Source organism: Passer montanus, unplaced genomic scaffold, assembly GCF_014805655.1.
Source record: "Passer montanus isolate IOZ18808 unplaced genomic scaffold, ASM1480565v1 scaffold123, whole genome shotgun sequence".
NCBI lineage: Eukaryota > Metazoa > Chordata > Aves > Passeriformes > Passeridae > Passer > Passer montanus.
The window spans coordinates 562,905-575,315 of NW_024359056.1; the positions used below are offsets into that span (position 1 = coordinate 562,905).

At 48.2% G+C, this 12,411-nt stretch overlaps 1 protein-coding gene across 1 annotated transcript in view; it reads right to left on the minus strand.

Annotated features, from left to right (window-relative positions):
* DOCK5 (dedicator of cytokinesis 5) overlaps positions 1–12,411 on the minus strand; it is an 81,033-nt gene that overhangs the window by 34,127 nt on the left and 34,495 nt on the right. The window contains 13 exon segments of the mRNA XM_039698364.1: positions 191–269; positions 806–900; positions 3,094–3,192; positions 4,471–4,566; positions 5,231–5,367; positions 5,991–6,097; positions 7,373–7,443; positions 7,728–7,839; positions 8,538–8,672; positions 9,500–9,600; positions 9,953–10,042; positions 11,319–11,416; positions 12,138–12,330. Of these exon segments, the coding sequence (XP_039554298.1) occupies positions 191–269; positions 806–900; positions 3,094–3,192; positions 4,471–4,566; positions 5,231–5,367; positions 5,991–6,097; positions 7,373–7,443; positions 7,728–7,839; positions 8,538–8,672; positions 9,500–9,600; positions 9,953–10,042; positions 11,319–11,416; positions 12,138–12,330 (1,413 nt within the window).

A 12,411-nucleotide genomic window follows, 5' to 3' on the forward strand; every position in this document is an offset into this window, starting at 1 on the left:
GAGAAAGGAGATTAAAATGGGAGGATACAAAGGAAAAGCAAGAGCAGGCACAAAAAAGCTGCCCAGCCCCAATGCAGAGCTCTCCATGAGGAGGGGAACCTCAGGGAGCCACAGCCTGCTAACAGTGGGATTCAGCTGTTCCAGCAGGTCTGGGAGCCATAAGGAAACCCAGAAAAAACAGGACAATCACCTGGAGCTCAAAATGAGTTTGATCCAGGAAGAAGCGGTTGAGGACAGAGGTGAATTGGTTCACTGCCCGGAGGAAAACCCTGAAGAGATAAAAACATCAAATTAAGGTGATTCTGGACACAAAATCAATGACACTGCAGCTCTGGGCTTACAGCCCCTATGTGTAAACTCAGGAGACAGCAACAGATGCTCCCAAAAAAGGCAGGAATTCCCTAAATCAGGGAATATTCAGGCAAAGTTAACCCTTGGTTTAACAGCCTCAAGTTGCACTGGGGAGGCTGAGGTTGGATATCAGAGAAGATTTCCCCTCTGGAAGAGTGGTTAAGCATTGGCCAGTCCTGGTTTTAGGTTTCCCATGTGATTCCCCCAGAACTGAGAGCAAAAAGGCTTCTCTGGATTGAGCTGTAACAGAGACCCCAGGGTTTGATTACATTTTCTGGGCAGGACAGAGACTTCCAGTTCCACCAGTGGAAATGCACAGGAGCTAAAACTGGCTGGAATCTGATTTAAACCAGCATGAAGTGGCTGAAGAAAATAAACTGCCTTGTGGGAATTGCCCTCCTACCAGGTCCAGGGAGGCTCCAAAGCCAGACTTGGCCCAGGCTTCACCCCGTACCTGCTCTGCATCATGTTCATGACCATCCAGTCAGCTGCATACACGTTCTTCCCAATCAGATCCTTGAACATAATGAATGTTTCCATCAGGAAGTCCTGTTGGAAAAACAAAACCCATCAGGCTGCACGTGGTGGGTTTGTGTCCATGGAATTACAGGGAATTGATGCTGTGACCTCGTGAAATGCAAATGCTGGGACTGCACTGATTAATGATCATGCTGATTGGCAATCAGTGCCCTGCCCTGCCTAGGGGGGGCCTCTCATTGTGTGGGCACGGCCCAATAATGAAATTATTCCTGACATCTCATCCATCCAGAGCCACAAGGAGAAATAATTGCACAGAATGCTGGTCTGTTTAATGGTGTCTGTCTTTGCTGTTTTGCATTAAGCTGTGCTGGAGGGAGTCCTGTGCACGAGCTGGATTAGAGAGCAAAACCAATATTGCAGGGCTTGCTCCCAAATCTCTGAGTGGTGATAATGCAACACAATGATCTAGAAAGCCTGAAATTACAACGTATTTTCACTCACTAATTAGTTAAATCTTTCCTGGTCCTGTTTAAGAACAGTTAAGGAGAGGCAGTGAATATAATATCAGAGATGTGATTTAGAATTATTTTACATTATTGTAGAAAAGATACTTTTTGCACAAACACCTTCCAAACACGACTTCAAACTTGGAAAAAACAAGGCTGAATTGCAGAATGAAAGAGGAAAAAAAAAAGAAAATGAACAGAGATGAGCAAAAGAAGGGAACATAAGGAATATTGATCTCCTCCTTGTGGTCTCAGCAGGTACAAAAGCCACTTTGAGCTCTTAAGTCAATTCTATTCTCTGCAGCAGCACATTAATATTCAAATATGAGAGGGACACAAAGAAGGTCACAGGAGGAGCCATCCCCTTGAAATGATCACCAGTAAAAAAATCTGTTGAGCTGAACAGTTTGGGCTGAAGAATTGGCAAGATATTGATGGAGAAGAGGAGCACTTGGTGCTGCCTCAGTAAAAATCCTTTTGGCATTAATAAATCAGAGCCTGATGAGAGGGTTGGGCTTGACACGGGCACCTTGAAGATAAGAATTAACTCCTGAAAGTGCCACACTAACCAGGGAATGATGCCAAAGCAGGGCTGGAAATACCAGCAAAGACAAACCCAATAATGAACAACAAAAATAAAAGAAGTATTTTAAAAAGCAGTTATTGCAGTGAAACACAGATTTCTGTTGGTATTAACAACTCCCACACCACTACAAAGGCAGCTTTGCTCCTGTAGATTTAAAGGTACATAAAAATCAGATCAGAAATTACTATTTTCCATAATCACCCTGAAAATCTTCTCAGTGGATGAACACTTACAGAATTCCTGAATCTGCCTGATTTTGGCATTTTTTTCCCTTCTTTCCTTCCTTCCTCCCTTCCCAACAAATCACTTGGGAAAGATAAAACCAGTCCTAAACCCACATGAAGCCTGAGTGACCTGTAGATGGCTGTGTTGCTCCACGCTGGCTCAAGAGCTGATTTTGCAAGTGATTTTCTGTGAAATTCTGTAATTCCAACTGCACAGGGGAGAAAGGGATCACCTTGGCTCCCCAAACTGAATTCCAAACCTTCTGGTGGCTTTTGGTACAGGAAGAACACAACTCCAGGCCCTTCCCCAGCTGGTATTCAGTAAACAGCCACTTCCCAATTGCAAAATAAGGAATAAAGGGACAAACCAGCTCCAACAGCTCTTGTGTTGTGCACCAGTCCTGCTAAAACACTAGTTTGGGCCATTTTGGGGAGTTGGGGGAAAATCTGCTGATTTTAAGCAGAAAAAACCTTCAGAAACATAATATTTTACCTTGTTTCACAGCCAAAGCTTTTTGGGGACGTGAATTTTTAACATTCTGATAACTTTCTGCATTGCTGCCACTAAAGCAAGGTTCAAGCATTTAATTGAACTTCAGAGGAGGGGAAAGAATTAGATAAAGAGAACAGGGGCACAAAGTGAGAGCCAGACAAAGAGAAATGCTTTTGCTTTTCCATCTTCATTCCCTCTTCTGGTTCCTGACTCAAATCAAACATTCTTTACCTATTAAAGATGTTTTTCCTCAATGCCACAAATGCTTGGGCTCTGCTGAGTCAGCAGCCCCCCAATGCCCAGCAAGGGTGACAGGAATGAATTCCCAGCAGCTGTGGCACCAGGAGCCACTGCTGAGGGTTTGCTCACCCCAACTCAGCAGAGCAACGACCCTGCAGAGCAGGGTGGTGATGCTGGGTGGGCTGAGGTCATTCCCCAGCCAGGCTGACTTACAATGATGTCCTGCCTGGTTTTGAAAGTGTTGATGTAATGGCTGTAATGGAAATCATCCATCTGCCTCAGGATGGCTGTCATGCAGGCCACAAAAATCCCCTGGAATGGAAAAACCACAAAATACTGGGTTATTCTCCTGGGTTAAGCACTGTAATTCCAAGTGTGGCATGTCAGTGTGACCTGATCAAGTATCACTGATCAGAATCCTCCTTATCTGTGTCCTGACATCATCCTGAGACAGCTTAGCCCTCTAAACCAGTCAAGAATTCCTAAAATTCAAGCTTGAAATCTGGGTATTGCCTTCTTTTCCCCCATGGATCACAACAGAAACACATCCTCCAAACAAAGAATTTTTTAAATATATCTATTGATCCACTACATCAGATCTTGAAGGTCCTTTCCAAGCTGACTCTGATTTTCAGATTTAGCAAGGCCAGCTGCAATTCTCATGGGTGGCACATTAAGGTGACCCCTGTGTTACCAAAACTCAGGTAAATCCCCTGCTCCTGGCTCTCCCATCCTTCTGCACAGGAACTGCAGGGTGAATTAAAACACCCCAGAGCTGCCTGCCCCCCCTCAGCTGCCACACAGGGGTCAGAAATGCCCCTGAAGGGTCTCACCCCCCAGCAGCTCATCCTTTGAGCCCAGGTGACAAAATGCAGCAAAGATCCTGCGTCAGGCACTGCTCTGACACAAAATTCTGTGCACAGGGGCCAAAAGGAAATGAAATCACCCCCGATGACTCAGCTCAAACTGGAGTGGGATAACCTGAATCCTAATCCTCAGAAAAACACCAGGAGTCACGGCTGGGTGGCACAAAGGCCCTGCAGGGCAGGGAGAGATGAGTTCATCAGGCACTGCTGCCCTCTGAGAGCTCCCAGGGGATGAACCAGTGTCAGGAGTGCTGGGAAAGGAGGGGAGGGCTCCCAGGGGATGAACCAGTGTCAGGAGTGCTGGGAAAGGAGGGGAGGGCTCCCAGGGGATGAACCAGTGTCAGGAGTGCTGGGGAAGGAGGGGAGGGCTCCCAGGGGATGAACCAGTGTCAGGAGAGCTGGGGAAGGACGGGAGGGCTCCCAGGGGATGGAATCCCTGCCAGGGCTGGGGGGAGGCAGGGGGGAAGGGCTCTCAGGGGATGGAATCCCTGCCAGGGCTGTGGGGAGGCAGGGAAGGGCTCTCAGGGGATGAACCCCTCTGTCAGGGCTGCTGGGGAGGCAGGGAAGGGCTCCCAGGGGCTGGAATCCCTGTCAGGGCTGGGGGAGGCAGGGAAGGGCTCCCAGGGGCCGGAATCCCTGCCAGGGCTGGGGGGAGGCAGGGAAGGGCTCTCAGGGGCTGGAATCCCTGCCAGGGCTGGGGGAGGCAGGGGGGAAGGGCTCTCACGATGTGCGGGGACTGGCGGCTCATCCCGATCACCGTGCGGTTGATCCGGCGCAGCAGCCGCTCCATCATCTGCTGGATGTGCAGAGCAGTGGCACCCTGGGGACAGCCAGCAAGGGACACTGGAGACCATTCCTCAGGCACAGCCTTCCAGGGGCAGCTCCCTGTGTGGGAGGACTGCCCTGGCAGTGCTTCATTTCATTAGGGGAAGCAGAAAAAGGAGATTTAAGCACATAGAGTAATCAATTCAAAATCTCTGGGATTCACTTGGGGGAGAATTCCCTTAATGGATCTGTCCCAGCTTCATCAGCTCATCCTGGGGCTTTGACATCTTTTCTCTGAACAGCTCAAACCACTCTGTTCACAGCCACTCAGAACAATTCCCATGGCCAGATTGGGAAGTGCATCTTTCTGGCTGAACAGTGATTTATTCCACAACAGAGAGAATGAGCAACCTCCTCATTTTTATACCATGTAATACTTTGACTTGCTCCAAATTACTGAACAAGCCACCCAGGCAGCTGAGATGACATTTTGGTCCCTAGAAAGGGAAGTAAATGCTTCTAGTAGTGATAACAACTAATTCAACCTTTCCTGGCTCCTTCTCAGACAGAGCCCCTACAAAGAACTGCACAGCAAGGCATCACAATTTCTATAAATATCACAATTCTGACTCATTAAAGCACAATAGAGGATGTTTCTTTACTGTGATTCTCAAAGGAAGAAGTGAGCTGAACTGGCAGCCCTGAGAGCTCGTGCTCACCACATCTTTGCGGTCCAGGACCTCCAGGACACTGCTCAGGAGCTGGGAGCTGGCCTCGTGGTCGGGCTTGCTGGAGTTGTCATCCAGCTGCCCACTCAGCTGATCGATGAGCAGGGGCAGGAGGGCATCTCTGCACTCTGCAAAGTGACACAGGGACAGACAGAGCCTCAGCAGGCCCTGGGTACGGGCACCTCACAGCAGTGCCCTGCTCCTGATTCCATCAGAACCTGCTTAAAGCCCCTGGAGTTACAACAAGCAGACTAGAGAGTCATAAATGATCTGTAATTTGAATAATGGAATCCCAGAATAGGTTGGGTTGAAGGGACCAAAAGGAGAATCTCATCCCACCCCTGCCATGGGCAAGGACACCTCCCACTGGCCCAGGGTGCTTGGACACTTCCAGGAATCCAGGGGCAGCCCCAGCGGCTCTGGGAATTCCATCCCAGGCCCTGCCCACCCCCACAGGGAGAAATTCCTTCCCAATATCCCATCTAACCCCATCCATTAATTTATAAATTGTGTATATTCCATCAAACAGCACACTCAGCTTCTCCCTCCTTCTGAATCACCACCCTGGGTCAGGATCCCCCTTACTGGGCATTGTATAAAGACTGGGCAGCAAAAAAACTCAGTTCTTCTGTGGCAAGGAATGTTTCTAGAGTTGCATTTAACAGTGGATTGCCCCTGATGACTGGCACGGGAAGTCATTTTGAAGGCTGTGTGGCCCCTGGCAGAACCCAGAGCCTTCCAAGCCACTCACCAGCCTGCTTGAACAGGTCACTCTCCACGATCTTGGTCAGGCAGTTCAGCTTCTGCCGGACCAGCTGGTTGTCAGGGATGCTCTGGATGAACTTGCTGAAGAGGACACTGTGTGCAGCCCAGAGGGAGCAGAGGGTCAGCACTGCCACCCAGCATCAGCCCACCCACCCACACAGACACTGCCCTGCAGCTGGGCCCCACAGCATCCCAGAACAGGCTGGAAGGGGCTTAAAGCTCCCCAAGTGCAGCCCCTGCCATGGCAGAGCCACCTCCCACTGCCCCAGGATGCTCCAGCGTGGGAGGGATGGGACAGCCACAGCTCCTCTGGGAATTCCATCCAACAGGCACATCACTACAGAGCCCTGACTGATTTTCAAGGAATTTAGCACAGGACCTGAAGTCCTGCTGAGGTGTTAGGGCATGGGTTGCACTCGATGATCTTTAAGGTCTCTTCCAACCTAGTCACAGAATTCTGTGAATTCTGTCAAAGTAAGACTGAGCAGTGCTCAGGAACTGCAGGCTTGAACCTCTTTAAATGGCACTTTTATTCCAGGACACACCAGGTACATCCCACACCTACACACAGGCAGTGCTCTGTGCCCTCCCAGGTAAATCACAGTGGCTGTCACACCCAGGGAAAGCAAGAGTTTGAAAAGACATCTGAACCGAGTCAGCAGCCCTGGTGAAAGCTGGAACATCCCCAGCACAAAGGCACAGCCTCCTTCCAGATGCCCCTTGCAGCAGGAGCAGTGACTCACTCCAACCCGAGATCCCCTGTCATTAAATCCCATGGATGTTTGCTGCCTGTCTGCTGCTTCCCAGCAAATCACTTGTGTCAGGACAGGGAGACAGGGCTGGGCAGCTCTGGGCAAAGCTCTGAGCACCACAACCAGGCATCCAGGGGGCTGAGAATTTCCTGGATGTACACAACCCAAAGCTCAGCCTTTGCCACTTTTCAGGAGCATTCACCAAGAACTGGTGCAAACTTGCATGAGGTTTCAACACTGCCCTCAGATTTTGCTTTTCAGTAAAATCTCAAGGTGCCTGTAAGGATCCCAGAATCCTGGAATGATTTGGGTAGTAAGGGACCCTAAAATCACCCAGCTCCACCCCTGCCATGGGCAGGGACACCTCCCACTACCCCAGGCTGTTCCAAGCCCTGTCCAGCCTGAGCTTGGACACTCCCAGAATGAAAAATTGGGATGCAGAGAATCCTCTGAACATCACTGACTTCCCTTAAAGCCCTGCAAGCACCTCACTGAGTCCATGCACAGGATCTGCACCATCAGATCATAACCAGAGTGGCTGTTTTTGGCCAAATTTCCACAATTCTTCCCACCAGATAAGCTGGGTTTAGAGGACAAACAAGCTTAGTACAGTTACCTGAGCTCAACAGGGTCAAATACCAGTTTGACATCATTTATGATGCTTGGCAAGTACTTTAAAGCTGCTCCCTGAAAGAAAGAAACCAAGGACATGAAATGCACGTGGGAAATCCAGTTTTTGTCAAAAGCAAATCTGGGGACAACTGCAGAGAACTGGTTTCTAAATCAAATAAATCAAATTTATGCATCCAAAGAGCCTCCAGCCACCCCAGATCTGCAGTGCAGAGTGGGAAAGATGGAGGAGGAGGGGTTCCTGGATAATTCTCTCATTCCTTTTTCTGGCCCAGCCCCTTCCCAACTGCACCAGTTGATCTAATTAAAGTTTTTTACTTTTCCCTGGAAATTATGCTCACCTTGATCTTGACAGCCTCCTCCAGGGGCCGGTCCATGAGGACATTGAAGGAGAGGAACAGCTGGCGAATTGCATCATTGAATTCATTCCCATCCTCACTTTTCCCATAAACACTGCAAAGAACAGGGCCAGTTACACACGGAAATCCAGCAGCTGAAACAGGATTTCATCCTGTGGAACAACATCTTAATGCCACCTCCTTCCACGAAGACATGGCGGTAAAAATGGAATTGGAGATTTTGCAGTCATTTCCTGCTGGAATCTCTTATAGGAGAAAACCTGCACTTTTTAGGCTGCCACTGCAGCCAATTCTGCTTGGGTTCCAAGTATTAAACAGGAAAAAAAATCCAGAATGGACATGAATAAAGGGTTTCAAACCCTCACTGTCAATCTCTGGAAAGATGTTTTTGAAGCTGCAATTAAACCCCGTTGATTTTACCCCACCTGGAGAATATGTCACCCCCACCTCACCTAATGACTGAAGTATCTGTGTATTGGTTTCTTACAGTTTCTGAAAATGAGGAGGAAATTAATGTTTTACTTTATAAAAATAAATACTGGTTCCTTTTCAGCTCTACCATGGGCTGTTTATTGCATGTTAGTGGGGACTAAAAGGTTTTTCTCCTTTCTAATCTGGTATTTAACATTTTGCTCAACTTATTTGTTCCAGCCACAGACAAAGGGCTGAAAGATCCTCTTAATCAGTCAGTGACAGAGGATTTGGTGAAGAATATCTGCTGTGGTGATATTTACTGGAAGGAACTCAGTGGGTTTCCCAGAGCAGGCCCAGGGAGGGAAGGGCTGGACCCACCTCAGGTACAGCACCCGGGACTGCACGATGAACCTGAACAGGTATTTCAGGGCTTTCAGGGCTGCAAAGAGCAGCTCTGTCTTGCTGGAGTCCTCAGCATTCCCCACGTAGCAGTTCAGGACTTTGGTGAGTTTCCTTTGGAAATAAAAACAAAAAGGGGAACCAATACAGGCACAGCTCAGCTCCTGTGCAGGTCCAGCTTCGTCACCCCAGAGAGGAACTGCAGGCACAGAAACACCACAGGGCTCCTCCTCACAGCCCATTTCCTTCTCAAATCTTGGGCTCAGAGTCTACAGATTCCATCCTCTTGCTCTGCTTTTCCTCTGCCCCAAAAGGAGCTGCCCAGGAAGATGCAAACCCCGTTCCCAGGGGAAGGGACTGAGGTTTTGTCCCTGTGTGAGAATTCCCACGAGTGCAGCAGGAGGAGAAAAGGAAACCACGGGGAAGCAGTGACTGTGTGCCAGGGCAGGAAGGAGGCATTCCAGGAGAAGGGGACTTCTAATTGTGTTTATTTTAGGGTGACAGCCAGTTCATGTGGATCAGTAAAAATTAAGAGGAGATTTTTTAGAGAGGAAAAGCAGTTTTGTTTCTGGTTTTGCCCTCCCTATTGGCCTCAGTTTGAACTTTTCACTTCTGCTACCACAAGGGTGATGACCTTTGGCTGAGGGGTGCTTGATCAAGGGGCTGGAAAGCCAAGATCCATGGCAGAAGTGTCTTTTCTGTCTGTTTTGACAGAAAAAAAAAATCTCACAATAGAATTTTTTAGAGGGCAAAAAGAGCAATAAGAAGGATTCTTTCTCTCCTGAATGAAGAGAAGGGATGGAACTCTGCTCTCTGCTGCCTTTATCCCATTAACATCATCAAAAATGACCTAATGAAATACATCACCAAGAGGTGATCTCATGCCCAAAGCCCTCAGTGACACTGCTGGGGGACAGCCGAGGCTTGGGACCGATACTCACACGTAGGCCAGGGTTGCACTGAAGTGTTTGTAAATGTAAGTCTCAAGCACAGCGTTGAAATGCTGGAACTTGATGTCTCCAATCAAAGAAATAATAAATACCTGCCAAAAATCCAGAAGGAAACAGATGCACAGAGCTGCACACTAACTCAAATAGAACCGTCTCTAATCTATTTTGCTGGGTTATAATTTTTGTTTTATCAACAGCATTAATGCTACAGAGAGTGTTATTCATGTTACAACAGTCACTAAACACTGTGTGTGTGCAATTTATTACTCTTCTTACTGTGGCTACTAAAAACCTGATGTGCATTTCAGTCCTGGCTCCTGAAAAAGCCTTAAGAAGTGTTAAATATCATTTTTTCTAGAGCAAAATACCAATTGCTCATTGGAATCACCAGGAACAGACTGGAAATGTGGCTGAAAACTCTGCAGCCATAGAAGATTCACTCACCAGGGCATCAAACACCAGGAAATCATAGGTTTCATTTTCTGACATTTCCATCATGATGTTGAAAAGTGCATCGAGGGTGTCTGGCAAAAACTAGAGGGGAAAAGGAACAGTAAAAAGGTGAGGAAAGGCAACTACTTCTGGCATCCTGCACAGGAGAATGAGTTGGATCATTCTGCCCCTTCCAGCCTGGCTGAACTGTAAAACTAGTCCATGAAAAAACATCTCTAAAGGGATCCCAGCCCTGTGACCATGAGAAAACATCTCAAACAGAGATCCCAGCCCTATGCCCATGAGAAAACATCTCTAAAGGGATCCAACCCTGTGACCATGAGAAAACATCTCTAAAGGGATCCAACCCTGTGTCCATGAGAAAACATCTCAAACAGAGATCCCAGCCCTATGCCCATGAGAAAACATCTCTAAAGGGATCCAACCCTGTGACCATGAGAAAACATCTCAAACAGAGATCCCAGCCCTGTGTCTATTAGAAAACATCTCAAAAGGCATCCCAGCCCTGTGCTCATGCACGTGATTGTCATGATCATCTCTATAGTAAGGAAGATCTTCTCAGCTCTAAATGGCCCCACTTTGCTGTTCTATTCCCTTTCATCCCACAGGATGAAAACCCTGAGCTCTCCAAAGCAGCCCGGCCCTGTCCCGAGGCAGGACACTGCACTCAGCCTGTCTGCAGTGGCACAGTGACACATTAACTTCATGTTCAGCTGCCCCATAAAACCATCACCCTGCAAAATCCCAGCACATTCACTCTGGGGACCCCTCTCTGCAGGTGAGACTCTTCCTCCTCAATCCTTCAGCAGACTGTTTTCTGTGGAATTCCTCCATTTCAGGTCCACTCCCTGCAGTATTCTCTGAGATCTCTGGGCTGTCTCTGCTCCCAGATTCACAGCAAGCCCCTCCTCATTCACAAAGGAAAATGAAAATGAAAATTTCATTGAAAATGAAAAGTGAGGCTTTGGATGCATTTCTAATTTCATAAAGATAAATGGGGAAAATAAAGTCACTACCCTCTCCCTGATGCCTGTAATGTTCAGATTCTGTAATTCTGGTGAATTCCACTAAGGAGAGGTGGAGCACAGGCTCCCAGAGGAGCTGTGGCTGCCCCATCCCTGGTGTCCAAGTGTCCAAGGCCAGGCTGGAGCAAGCTGGGACAGTGGAAAGTGTGGCAGGGGGTGGAAAAATCTGATTTTAAGGTCCCTCCTAAGCCAAACCATCCTATGATTTGATGATTCCCCCACTCCTCAGCACTCAGACCTGCCCTCCCAGCTACCCAGACACCTTTTGGGTCCAACACCAGGCTGACACACGAGAGTGTGTGCACCAAGGAGGCTCACATCCCTGGGAATACCTTCACAATTTCTCCTCCTTCCACCTCCATGAGCTTCCTGAGGTTGTGGGCGATGTTGTGGGCGTTGGAGCGCCAGTTCAGCAAACCCAGCAGGTCAACTGCAAGGACACAGAGAGCAATCAGCAATTACAGCTGACTGAAGGGCTGCAGCAAGGCTGGGGGCTATTTTTAGTCCGTGCACAAAGAACAGTCACCCTGAGGTACAGAATGTTATCTTTAGGTGCTTCTTTTGCCTTGGCAAAACAGCAAAGCTCTGCTATAAATGGAAAGCTGGCTGCCATCTGATAACACATTTAGAGACCATTTTGCAGGTTTTTTATGGACTCAAGAGCAGGTATCTCAAGCCAGGAATTTTATTCAAGTGCACAACTCAGTGCAGGAGCCTTCCAGAGCTGCTGGAAGTCTCCCATCATTTACCAGCCCAGACTGCTCTTCATTTTGACCCCTTAATGCACATCATCACCCTGGAGAGCTCAGCCCTAACTGCTGCTCTCTTACCAGGCAGAGGAAAAAAGGCAATTAACCTTAAATATTTGAAATTCTGATAAAACACAGACACTATCACTGACAGATGACATTTCCACATGTGCCAACAAACTTGTTGGGGTGAACACTGGCAGTCTGGATTGAGTATTTGTGTGAAAGGCTTTCTAGGGGCTGCACAAACATTCTGGGAGTTTGTTGCGGCAGCTTGAACAAGGGACGGGGCTGCCACTGCCACGTGAGCAGCAAAATGAAAGCTGAAGCTCTCTGGCCACACACAAAAAGCTGCCTGAAGAAAATGCCCTCTGTATTTCAGAGCCCCAGCACAAGCCCTACCATTCTGGGTGAGTTTGGTGGAGCAGATGACAGTGGCAATCTGGAAGCTGTCCTTGGTGCTGTCCTTCGTGGGGGTGAAGTTGGCCAGAGGGTGCAGGTTTTTCCCTGAGGGAGCCTCCTTCTCCTCCATCTCTGTTTTGGTGCAAGGAAGAGTCAAATAACTCTTGGCATCTTCCATTTTCTTGTTGTCACCCTGTTGGTTGGACAAAGCAGGGAGAAGGGTCATGTCCCACAGTGACAGCCAGAATGGGTTTGAAATACTTTCTCATCTCTG